General features: G+C 39.9%; 1 protein-coding gene across 1 annotated transcript in view; it reads left to right on the top strand.

Moving 5' to 3' along the window:
• prom2 (prominin 2) overlaps nucleotides 1–13,311 on the top strand; it is a 28,950-nt gene that overhangs the window by 3,083 nt on the left and 12,556 nt on the right. The window contains exons 3-7 of the mRNA XM_061745205.1: nucleotides 1,241–1,302; nucleotides 2,293–2,498; nucleotides 2,649–2,769; nucleotides 4,375–4,438; nucleotides 4,552–4,641. Coding sequence (XP_061601189.1) covers nucleotides 1,241–1,302; nucleotides 2,293–2,498; nucleotides 2,649–2,769; nucleotides 4,375–4,438; nucleotides 4,552–4,641 — 543 coding nt within the window. The remainder of the gene's footprint in view (nucleotides 1–1,240; nucleotides 1,303–2,292; nucleotides 2,499–2,648; nucleotides 2,770–4,374; nucleotides 4,439–4,551; nucleotides 4,642–13,311) is intronic.

Here is a 13,311-nt window from a genome sequence, read left to right as displayed (position 1 = left end):
AATCAGGTGGCTTAGTTGCTCTGCCCTGGCCCTCACTCCAGCCCTGTGCTCTAAACGCCAGCAACGAGACCTTAAGTTCTGGCCAATCAGTAAGTTAATGGGGCATTCTTGTTTAACTTAGTCAATCTTTAACCTTTTATGGGCTCCTTTTGTCTATAGTTGTCCTGTTTCCTGGCACAGAGTGCACTTGTGCTCTGTTACTGTTACTGTCATACTCTGTAATTGCTCTGTATTACTTCCTTCTTCGTATTCATTTCAAAAAGGAGAACAGACGGGCTCAAAAACCTGTCTGACAACCTTTGACCAGCTCGAGCTTATTGTAAACTCATTGATGGTCATTAAGATCATGAGTGCATTTCAACAATAGTCACTTGATGACCTATAAAGAGACTATTGTTACCCTTTGGATTTTAACTAAAAGGTGTGAAACATTTGAACTCTTTGTCTTTCATCTCCCCGTCATAAAAGGCAAATGACTTCATGGCTCGCTGAAGACTGTGGGTTTCTGAGGTTGGAAGTGTTTGGAAGTGAGAGAAAAGGAAATCCATACGGGTGGTGACAAGAGCACAGATTGTGTCAAAAGCACTTCTTGCTTTCGTATATTTCAGTTGATTAGAAAAACACAAAAAGAGTTCAGAAGCACCATAAAGTTTTGTCTTGTTTTTTTTTTGCTTGTGTGTGTATAGAAAATAATCTAATCTCTCTAGCAAGCCGTCCGTCCTGGTTTCCCAACAACAATGAGATGTTGGTGTCAGATTTCCATTTCTTTTTTTTTTTGTTACATCATAGACAGATTAAAACGTTTGTAAATGGGAAAAGACACGTTGTCCTAGTGGCGAGGCTTTTGTGTGCGTGGATGACAAGGAAAGAGACGTGAAATAGATATTTTTTGTCTTCTACCGAAATGTGTGTCTCTTCTCGTATTATTATTATTTACTCATCGGTCCTGAAGGCCAGAGAGAGAAACTTTTACCAAAGTTACAGGATTTTAAACCCTCAAAATCAGTTAAAAATCTGGGCGTGATTTTTGACTCTGAGCTCACTTTTATTCCACATATTAAAAACATAACAAAGATAGGTTTTTATTATCATTAATAAATTTTATGTTTATGTTTTATGAAAAGCACTTTGTGTTACATTTTTTGTATGAAAGGTGCTTTACAAATAAAGTTTGATTTGATTTGATTTGATTTATCGAAAAACACAAAGTCAAACTTTTCCCCCTCTTGTTTCTTTCTAGATTTGATCCTGAAAATAGTGGATCAATCCAAACAGACTGAGTCTCAAGACATCATCAAAGAAGTAAGTGAATGCACACACGTGTTGAAGCATCAGTGTGTGAATATCTATTCATGCGCGCTGACGTTACTCACTTGTGTATCGTCAGAGGTGTCAAGTAACGAAGTACAAATACTTTGTTACCTTACTTAAGTAGAAATTTTGGTTATCTATACTTCACTGGAGTAATAATTTTTCAGACGACTTTTTACTTTTACTCCTTACATTTTCACGCAATTATCTGTACTTTTTACTCCTTACATTTTAAAAACAGCCTCGTTACTCTATTTCATTTCGGCCTTTAAAAAAAAACTATCCAGTTAAATTGCTCCATCCGGATAGAGTGAATTTGGTTGTGGTTGTTTCAGATGTTCTTGTCCAGTTTTGTTCTTACATCCGTTCCCTCAGATTCCTGCAACTAAACTTGGATGTTCATTCCAATAAAGGTTAGGATAAATGATAACATGCCTCTGAAGTTTGACTTTTTGCACCATTACAATACTTATAGGGAACTAGTCAACATATCTGCTGCTCTCTGAAACACATGTTAATGCTCAATAGTACACATATATGCTTCTTTAATATATTTATATTAACACATGTTAATGCTCAATAGTACACATATATGGTTCTTTAATATATTTGCATTATACTAAGATGCATTCATGTTCAATGGCTTTTGTCCTTAATGGCTTTTTTCCCCCTTACATTACTTTTACTTTTATACTTTAAGTAGTTTTGAAACCAGTACTTTTATACTTTTACTTGAGTAAAAAACTTGAGTTGATACTTCAACTTCTACCGGAGTATTTTTAAACTCTAGTATCTATACTTCTACCTGAGTAATGAATGTGAATACTGAAGACACCTCTGTGTATCGTCACCGTGTTGAAGGGAAACTACTGCTCAGTGATGCTGGTATCTGATGTCACAACAGGCCACAAGGACTTGCTGTATTAACCTTCATATCAACATTTAAGTCACAATATCAGTTTTGTCTGTTCTTGTGTTCAGGCCCTGGTGTATCAAGTAGGTTTCCTGGTGTGTGTAGCCATTGGCGTCCTGTATATCATTCTCATGCCTATCGTGGGTTTCATCCTGGCCTGCTGTCGCTGCTGTGGCAACTGTGGTGGGAAGATGTACCAAAAGCAGACGTCCTCCATCCACTGCCGCAGGAGAACGCTCTACATTTTTGCATTCAGCACCACCATCATTATCTTGTGAGTGGGTGTGTGACTGCAGTCTTGTGTGCGCGTTTGGGCCGCGTGACGCTGAGCTGATGTCTGAAGCTGAATGTGTTCATGCTGCATTTTAACTGTCCCGATATTTATATGACTTTTATTTTTGTTTTATCTATTTATTTCTAATAGTGCAGGGAACATCTGTATGTTCAGAAGCAATGACGCTCTTAAAGCGAGCGTGGACCAGAGTCCAGGGGAGATCAACAACATCCTAGGCAACATCCACACCTTCCTCACTGCTGTGCCCCAGGCAAGGGAACACTCACTCTTGTGTAAAGCACGAAGTACTCACATGTCCAATGTCCGTGACGTCAACACGGCCGCATTTATGAGCTCTGATTTCTGAGTATCTTTCCTCTCAGTCTCTGTGTTGCTAAAAAAAAAATCTAAACAATTTCTGGTCTGAATTTAACACCTTATGTTCTGCACTCCTGCCATCAATATGCAGTGATACAACAGCTTTTTGTGTGCCAGTTAGGGTTGCCACCTTTCTGAAATAGAAATAAGGGACGCCCGGATTTCAGCAGCGCAGGAGCCAAAAAAAAAAGCCCCAAAACTTCTAAACTGAATAAAAATGTGTTTATTTTATATGAAAAAACAAAATGCTTTGATTTAAAGTTTAAAGTGCTTTAATAGCATTGAACTTGCATGACTGTACAGACGGACAACCATATAGCAGCTGAAATAGCCTCCTATGCTACGTATGTCCATATCAGCCCAGATGTAGAATATAGATACAGGTGAAGAATATGGTGTAAAAGTTAATTTGTTTCAATAATTCAACTAGAATATGGTGTAAAAGTTAATTTATTTCAATAATTCAACTAGAATATGGTGTAAAAGTTAATTTATTTCAATAATTCAACTAGAATATGGTGTAAAAGTTAATTTGTTTCAATAATTCAACTAGAATATGGTGTAAAAGTTAATTTATTTCAATAATTCAACTAGAATATGGTGTAAAAGTTAATTTATTTCAATAATTCAACTAGAATATGGTGTAAAAGTTAATTTATTTCAATAATTCAACTAGAATATGGTGTAAAAGTTAATTTGTTTCAATAATTCAACTAGAATATGGTGTAAAAGTTAATTTATTTCAATAATTCAACTAGAATATCGTGTAAAAGTTAATTTGTTTCAATAATTCAACTAGAATATGGTGTAAAAGTTAATTTATTTCAATAATTCAACTAGAATATGGTGTAAAAGTTAATTTATTTCAATAATTCAACTAGAATATGGTGTAAAAGTTAATTTATTTCAATAATTCAACTAGAATATGGTGTAAAAGTTAATTTGTTTCAATAATTCAACTAGAATATGGTGTAAAAGTTAATTTATTTCAATAATTCAACTAGAATATGGTGTAAAAGTTAATTTATTTCAATAATTCAACTAGAATATGGTGTAAAAGTTAATTTATTTCAATAATTCAACTAGAATATGGTGTAAAAGTTAATTTATTTCAATAATTCAACTAGAATATGGTGTAAAAGTTAATTTATTTCAATAATTCAACTAGAATATGGTGTAAAAGTTAATTTATTTCAATAATTCAACTAGAATATGGTGTAAAAGTTAATGAAAATACGGTACAAATCGTGTCCCGTATTAGTTCAATACGGGACGCAACATTTTTTTCTCAAATAAAGGACAATTCCGTATTTTACGGGACGGGTGGCAACCCTAGTGCCAGTGCAAACAGCGTCCAGTCAGTGCACTGCTTCAGGACCAGCTCTCAGTTCTGCAATGTGCTTATCTTAGGATACACAAGGCTAAATCTCAGAGTGGAGGACAAGAATGTGTGTTTATGTTTACACGCCTGGACAACTGGTTTTGTTTTCCCTTCCAGCAAGTCGACTACGTGGTAAACGAGAGCAACAAAACTGTGCAGGAGGTTGTCAGAAACCTAGATGGTAAGAAAAAGGAATCAAAAATGAAAAAGGAAAACAAGAGCAGAGGAATCGTGTTATTTCCCCTGTCATCACAGAATCCACTATCTTAAACTCTTTTCCTTTTTATATGATAGCTATTGGACCACAGCTGGGAGCTGAAATCCAGCAGCGCTTCAAAGGACCTCTGGACATCGCGCTACATTCAGTTAGACTTCTAGATGGAGGTATTGTGGGTCAACATGATCTGTGTTTGTCAGTGCAAGCGTCTGAAAGCTTGAGTGCATGTTCGGCAGGAGATCTGCATCATGTACGCACCGTCGGGACAACATTTTCTGTCTTAAGGCTGAATTATGCTTCTGCGTCAAAACGACGCCGTGTCTACGGCGTGTGGTTTTTGTACACGCAGAGGACACGCCGTCACATGCGCCGTCAGTGACGTGCACCTCCCGAAAATTGTAACTACGCGTCGAGGAGACGCCGACCACACGCAGACCGAGAGGGCTGTGATTGGTTCGTTTGAAAGCGAAGCATTTCGGTTTCCGGTTTGAATCAGTAGTGAACTTCCAGGGCTTTTTTCTTCGTTTATATGTGATTTTTTTTGTTTTTGTTTTTTGCACAATAGTTGTCCTTATTTCTTTGATTTACTGTGACCGGAAAAAGTCGGATAAACCATTCAGAAAAAGATCGCTAACTAGTGGCCGCGGGGGGTACTGCACCGCGACTGAATGGTTTATCCGACTTTTTCCGCTCACAGTAAATCAAAGAAATAAGGACAACTATTGTGCAAAAAACAAAAACAAAAAAAATCACATATAAACGAAGAAAAAAGCCCTGGAAGTTCACTACTGATTCAAACCGGAAACCGGAAATGCTTCGCTTTCAAACGAACCAATCACAGCCCTCTCGGTCTGCGTGTGGACGGCGTCTCCTCGACGCGTAGTTACAATTTTCGGGAGGTGCACGTCACTGACGGCGCATGTGACGGCGTGTCCTCTGCGTGTACAAAAACCACACGCCGTAGACACGACGTCGTTTTGACGCAGAAGCATAATTCAGCCTTTACCCTGTTAATATGTTTAGGTAAATTTTACATGCATATACTGCATGTAAATATTTTATTATTGTGATTATTTTTTTGAGGAAAGTAGAAGAAAAACACAGGCGAGCACAGCAAGGATGCACCCTCCAACAAGACACATTAGATGAACTAAAGGCTCTAAAACCAAAAGAATATACCTGGGTTCCTATCTGAGCCGGTGTTCGGAGTACCTGGTAGCAGAGGTGGACAGAGTACTCAGTACTTGAGTAAGAGTACAAATACTACTGGTCAAAATTTACTCCGTTACAAGTAAAAGTAGCTCAGTCAAAATATTACTCGAGTTAGAGTAGAGAAGTACTTGCTTTTAAAGGTACTTAAGTATCCAAAAGTAAATGCTTTTAAATTTACTTTAAGTAAAAGTAAGAGTAAGAGTAAATTTCTTATTTTCCACATCAGTAAATTACTATATTTTTTCTAAATTAATTTAAGGATCTTTTAACTCTTGTTTCTGAGAATTCGATGTTGAGTTGTTGAAAGCAGAGAGGTAGTTCTGCTTCGGCAGACACAATAAACATTTGAAAATAAATGTCTGTGGTTTGTCTGTGCTCTCGTTTTTTACTCGGTCGAACTCAAACATTGAGTTAAGATACGGCCAAGGATTTTGTGAAAGTCCCTGCTCCGAGTCCGGCTCATTATCAGACTCAGACGACTCAGCGGATTGTCTTTCTTCTCCTGACGCCGGCGTAGCCGTTGTTGCAGCTACGTCTTCACTTGTTGCAGCTCTGTCTTGACTTGTTGCAGCTCTGTCTTGACTTGTTGCAGCTCTGTCTTGACTTGTTGCGGCTCTGTCTTGACTTGTTGCAGCTCTGTCTTGACTTGTTGCAGCTCTGTCTTGACTTGTTGCAGCTCTGTCTTGACTTGTTGTCTCTGTCTTGACTTGTTGCAGCTCTGTCTTGACTTGTTGCAGCTCTGTCTTGACTTGTTGCAGCTCTGTCTTGACTTGTTGCAGCTCTGTCTTGACTTGTTGCGGCTCTGTCTTGACTTGTTGACTCTGTCTTGACTTGTTGCGGCTCTGTCTTGACTTGTTGCAGCTCTGTCTTGACTTGTTGACTCTGTCTTGACTTGTTGACTCTGTCTTGACTTGTTGCAGCTCCGTCTTGACTTGTTGCAGCTCCGTCTTGACTTGTTGCAGCTCCGTCTTGACTTGTTGCAGCTCTGTCTTGACTTGTTGCGGCTCTGTCTTGACTTGTTGCAGCTCTGTCTTGACTTGTTGCAGCTCTGTCTTGACTTGTTGACTCTGTCTTGACTTGTTGACTCTGTCTTGACTTGTTGCAGCTCTGTCTTGACTTGTTGCGGCTCTGTCTTGACTTGTTGCGGCTCTGTCTTGACTTGTTGCAGCTCTGTCTTGACTTGTTGCAGCTCTGTCTTGACTTGTTGCGGTTCTGTCTTGACTTGTTGGCTCTGTCTTGACTTGTTGCAGCTCTGTCTTGACTTGTTGCAGCTCTGTCTTGACTTGTTGGGGCTCTGTCTTGACTTGTTGCAGCTCTGTCTTGACTTGTTGGCTCTGTCTTGACTTGTTGACTCTGTCTTGACTTGTTGCAGCTCTGTCTTGACTTGTTGCAGCTCTGTCTTGACTTGTTGCAGCTCTGTCTTGACTTGTTGCAGCTCTGTCTTGACTTGTTGCAGCTCTGTCTTGACTTGTTGCAGCTCTGTCTTGACTTGTTGCAGCCCTGTCTTGACTTGTTGCAGCTCTGTCTTGACTTGTTGCAGCTCTGTCTTGACTTGTTGACTCTGTCTTGACTTGTTGCGGCTCTGTCTTGACTTGTTGCAGCTCTGTCTTGACTTGTTGCAGCTCTGTCTTGACTTGTTGACTCTGTCTTGACTTGTTGCAGCTCTGTCTTGACTTGTTGCAGCTCTGTCTTGACTTGTTGCAGCTCTGTCTTGACTTGTTGCGGCTCTGTCTTGACTTGTTGCGGCTCTGTCTTGACTTGTTGCGGCTCTGTCTTGACTTGTTGCAGCTCTGTCTTGACTTGTTGCAGCTCTGTCTTGACTTGTTGCAGCTCTGTCTTGACTTGTTGGCTCTGTCTTGACTTGTTGACTCTGTCTTGACTTGTTGCAGCTCTGTCTTGACTTGTTGCAGCTCTGTCTTGACTTGTTGACTCTGTCTTGACTTGTTGCAGCTCTGTCTTGACTTGTTGCAGCTCTGTCTTGACTTGTTGCAGCTCTGTCTTGACTTGTTGCAGCTCTGTCTTGACTTGTTGACTCTGTCTTGACTTGTTGCAGCTCTGTCTTGACTTGTTGCAGCTCTGTCTTGACTTGTTGCAGCTCTGTCTTGACTTGTTGACTCTGTCTTGACTTGTTGCAGCTCTGTCTTGACTTGTTGCAGCTCTGTCTTGACTTGTTGACTCTGTCTTGACTTGTTGCAGCTCTGTCTTGACTTATTGACTCTGTCTTGACTTGTTGCAGCTCTGTCTTGACTTGTTGACTCTGTCTTGACTTGTTGCGGCTCTGTCTTGACTTGTTGCAGCTCTGTCTTGACTTGTTGCAGCTCTGTCTTGACTTGTTGACTCTGTCTTGACTTGTTGCAGCTCTGTCTTGACTTGTTGACTCTGTCTTGACTTGTTGCAGCTCTGTCTTGACTTGTTGCAGCTCTGTCTTGACTTGTTGCAGCTCTGTCTTGACGTGTTGCAGCTCTGTCTTGACTTGTTGCAGCTCTGTCTTGACTTGTTGCAGCTCTGTCTTGACTTGTTGCAGCTCTGTCTTGACTTGTTGCGGCTCTGTCTTGACTTGTTGACTCTGTCTTGACTTGTTGCGGCTCTGTCTTGACTTGTTGACTCTGTCTTGACTTGTTGCAGCTCTGTCTTGACTTGTTGCAGCTCTGTCTTGACTTGTTGCAGCTCTGTCTTGACTTGTTGCGGCTCTGTCTTGACTTGTTGACTCTGTCTTGACTTGTTGCAGCTCTGTCTTGACTTGTTGCGGCTCTGTCTTGACTTGTTGCAGCTCTGTCTTGACTTGTTGCAGCTCTGTCTTGACTTGTTGCGGCTCTGTCTTGACTTGTTGCAGCTCTGTCTTGACTTGTTGACTCTGTCTTGACTTGTTGCGGCTCTGTCTTGACTTGTTGCAGCTCTGTCTTGACTTGTTGCAGCTCTGTCTTGACTTGTTGCAGCTCTGTCTTGACTTGTTGTAGCTCTGTCTTGACTTGTTGACTCTGTCTTGACTTGTTGCAGCTCTGTCTTGACTTGTTGACTCTGTCTTGACTTGTTACAGCTCTGTCTTGACTTGTTGCGGCTCTGTCTTGACTTGTTGCAGCTCTGTCTTGACTTGTTGCAGCTCTGTCTTGACTTGTTGACTCTGTCTTGACTTGTTGCAGCTCTGTCTTGACTTGTTGCGGCTCTGTCTTGACTTGTTGCGGCTCTGTCTTGACTTGTTGCGGCTCTGTCTTCACTTGTTGCGGCTCTGTCTTGACTTGTTTCTCTGTCTTGACTTGTTGCAGCTCTGTCTTGACTTGTTGCAGCTCTGTCTTGACTTGTTGCAGCTCTGTCTTGACTTGTTGCAGCTCTGTCTTGACTTGTTGACTCTGTCTTGACTTGTTGCAGCTCTGTCTTGACTTGTTGCGGCTATGTCTTGACTTGTTGCAGCTCTGTCTTGACTTGTTGACTCTGTCTTGACTTGTTGCAGCTCTGTCTTGACTTGTTGCAGCTCTGTCTTGACTTGTTGCGGCTCTGTCTTGACTTGTTGCAGCTCTGTCTTGACTTGTTGCAGCTCTGTCTTGACTTGTTGCGGCTCTGTCTTGACTTGTTGCAGCTCTGTCTTGACTTGTTGCAGCTCTGTCTTGACTTGTTGCGGCTCTGTCTTGACTTGTTGCAGCTCTGTCTTGACTTGTTGCAGCTCTGTCTTGACTTGTTGCGGCTCTGTCTTGACTTGTTGACTCTGTCTTGACTTGTTGCAGCTCTGTCTTGACTTGTTGCAGCTCTGTCTTGACTTGTTGCGGCTCGGTCTTGACTTGTTGCAGCTCTGTCTTGACTTGTTGCAGCTCTGTCTTGACTTGTTGCAGCTCTGTCTTGACTTGTTGCTGCTCTGTCTTGACTTGTTGCAGCTCTGTCTTGACTTGTTGCTGCTCTGTCTTGACTTGTTGCAGCTCTGTCTTGACTTGTTGCAGCTCTGTCTTGACTTGTTGCAGCTCTGTCTTGACTTGTTGCAGCTCTGTCTTGACTTGTTGCTGCTCTGTCTTGACTTGTTGCAGCTCTGTCTTGACTTGTTGCAGCTCTGTCTTGACTTGTTGCAGCTCTGTCTTGACTTGTTGCAGCTCTGTCTTGACTTGTTGCGGCTCTGTCTTGACTTGTTGCGGCTATGTCTTGACTTGTTGCGGCTATGTCTTGACTTGTTGCGGCTATGTCTTGACTTGTTGCGGCTCTGTCTTGACTTGTTGACTCTGTCTTGACTTGTTGCAGCTCTGTCTTGACTTGTTGCTGCTCTGTCTTGACTTGTTGCAGCTCTGTCTTGACTTGTTGCAGCTCTGTCTTGACTTGTTGCAGCTCTGTCTTGACTTGTTGCGGCTCTGTCTTGACTTGTTGCGGCTCTGTCTTGACTTGTTGCAGCTCTGTCTTGACTTGTTGCAGCTCTGTCTTGACTTGTTGCGGCTCTGTCTTGACTTGTTGCAGCTCTGTCTTGACTTGTTGCAGCTCTGTCTTGACTTGTTGCAGCTCTGTCTTGACTTGTTACGGCTCTGTCTTGACTTGTTGCAGCTCTGTCTTGACTTGTTGACTCTGTCTTGACTTGTTGCAGCTCTGTCTTGACTTGTTGCAGCTCTGTCTTGACTTGTTGCAGCTCTGTCTTGACTTGTTGCAGCTCTGTCTTGACTTGTTGCAGCTCTGTCTTGACTTGTTGCAGCTCTGTCTTGACTTGTTGCAGTTCTGTCTTGACTTGTTGCAGCTCTGTCTTGACTTGTTGCGGCTCTGTCTTCACTTTTTGCGGCTCTGTCTTGACAAACACAGGCTACTTTGGCGGTATCGTTTTGAGGAGGCTTGACGTATTTCCGCTTTACGTACATCCCAGTGGAGAGCGTGCACTGTGATAGGTCTCCTCCTTTGACAAAAACAGCTTGTGTCCAATAGGATTTTAGGGAAGAAGAAAAAAGAGCAGACCAGGCCCGGTTCTACGAGGGTGCATGAGCATGCATTGCACCCTTAGTTTATGTGTTTGCATGCTCAGTTGAAAAGACGGGGAAAAAAACTGACAAAAACTTAAAATCTTACCAGGAATATTTGTCTTATTTCTAGTTAAAATGTCTCATTTTAGTCAATAAATCTTATTACACTTAAAACAAGAGTAATTACCAGAAAAATAACTTGTTATTTGACAATTTTCACCTGTTTCAAGTCAATTTTCACTTGAAATAAGTAGAAGAATCTGCCAGTGGAACAAGATTTATCTTCTTATTACAAGCAAAAAATCTTGTTCCACTGGCAGATTTTTCTATTTATTTTAAGTGAAAATCTACTTGAAACAGGTGTAAATTGTTGTTTTTTCCAGTGATGAATCTTGTTTTAAGTGTAATAAGCCATTTTAACTAGAAATAAGACAAATATTCTTGTTAAGATCTTGTTCTTGTTGAATTTTTGCAGTGTAGATTATCTGATGGGTGAGGTAGCCCAGACTAAATGTAGCATTTTCTTTGTTCTGCAGCAATATTGCTGCAATAAAGCATTTGAAATACACTTTAAAAATTCTTGTTTTACTAGTATCATTCCGCTTGAAATTATGGGAAAATGCATAATTTAGTGTTGAATAACGTGCCAGGCATGTGCACCCCCTCTGATCTGAGATGCAGCCCTAGTCATCATTTTCTAGAACCGGCCCTGGAGCAGACCTGAAAGTAACGAGTACTTTTCAGCCTTCCTAGAAATTTACTCGAGTAAAAGTAAAAATATTTGTCTTGGAAATGTATTCAAGTAAGAGTAATAAGTACCAAAGAAATGTAATACTCAAGTAAAGTAGAAATCCTCTGGATATGTACTTAAGTACAGTACTCAAGTAAATTTACTCCGTTACTGTCCACCACTGCCTGGTAGTTATGTGTCTTGTTGGTAACCAAAGAGCTCAGCCAGATCAGGGATTTACATTCTTTCAACCTAATATAAGTCTGTTAATGTTGAGTAGCTTCCATTATTTTAAGAAAGAAAGCATGAACTTCTCTGTGATCCCCCACGTATGCTACATAATTGTTCTGGGAGGCGTTCACATGTCAGCCAAGCTTCCCCCAAACTGCTTTCATTTGGTTTTAGCAGGAGTGTGTAAGGCGTTTTCTGTGAACTGAAACCCAACCTGTGGACATTCCTGTGTCTGTGGGGTCCCATTGTGTCAGATTCTTATCACAGGGTTTAACTTCCCCCGCTTCCCAGTGTTTAATTGAAATCCTTAATTACTTTGAACCCTTAATCCCCAAAAATGCATACAAATACAATTTAAAAAAAGTTGATGTTTTTATTTGTCATTTTGTCCATTTTAATAGAGAGATGGGATGGGAGCCAATAAAACATCTCTTATGAGGATTGGAGTTGACAAATGATGAGCACCCATAACTTTTACTGACATTACAGCGATCGATTTTTACTTTACAGCAGAATGATTTATGTTCCTGTGTTGAATCGATAACATTTGTCCGGCATAGCTGGAACCCCGTCATTCCCTCGTCTGACAGGCACTTCCCCAGCGATGCAACTACGCATCAGAAGAAAAAAAAACCTGACGTGTCCACTTTGTTGCATCGTATTGCCTGTTGCATATTTCCTGCTATTTCTCCTATTATTTTTGTCATTTAAACTAGATAGAAAGATAGCTGTAATGTTAGTAAAAGCTAATGTTGCTCAATTTCTATTAGATCCAACTCACACTGGATATTTTTCATTTGCTCCACTACCAAATCTAAGGTACATAAAGGAAGTAAACAAAAAGAAACTCAACATTTATGTGGTGTATTTGCAACGTGGAAGTATAAATCACGCTTACAGCAGAGGTTAAAGGTTAATTTCAGAGTTAAAATAATTCTGTTTAAATAGAATTTATTTATTTATTTAAAGGTTTAGTTATCAGGGACAATGCACATTAATAATAGATTTAAACAAATGTAAAATATGCCAAAATTAGCCAAAAAGGCTATTTTGCATCTGCTGTCCCTGGACTGGTGTAAAATAGTCAACCTAAAAGAAAAATTATTAATGATTGAGTAATGAGCGTAAACTTTTGTTAGAAGCCACAACTTGTTTGAATTGAAGCCGTTTTGAGAGAGAAAGAAATATGTGTTTGTAACAAAATGGCAATTCATTGTAATTATTTTAAGCAATGGACATACATCTAAAATAATTTGCCATTTTAAACTTCTGACAAGATTCGAAAATATCAATCCAAGTTTTTTTCAATTTAAATTTTTACTTTTTTACTTGGGGGAAAAAAAAGGAAAACAAGAAGGAAAGAAAAGGAAGACTTATTTTAACTTTGTACGTGTACAAAAAATGTCCAAAAATGTACATAAAACGATTCCTGCAGACATCCAGTCTGCTTCATGTCACGATTTGATTTGATTTGATTTGATTTGATCTTTATTCATCTTGAACAAAACAATAAAAAAAAAAACACACCATACATCAACAAAATTAATAAAGCACAACCAGTTTTGTTCAAGAAGGGACAGGAAGAAGCAAATGTTTATCTAGTCTGGTCCCTTCTTGCAATATAAGAATATCCGATATATAAAAGAATAATAATAGCAATAACAATAATAATAATAATAACAACAATAATACATATATACAGTATATACCCTTCTTCTTGACATATAAAAGTATATCAATATAAA

This window comes from Cololabis saira, chromosome 17, assembly GCF_033807715.1.
Source record: "Cololabis saira isolate AMF1-May2022 chromosome 17, fColSai1.1, whole genome shotgun sequence".
NCBI classification, from domain to species: Eukaryota; Metazoa; Chordata; class Actinopteri; order Beloniformes; family Belonidae; genus Cololabis; species Cololabis saira.
The sequence above is the reverse complement of the archived record's forward strand: the minus strand, read 5'-3'. Positions and strand labels throughout refer to the sequence as shown.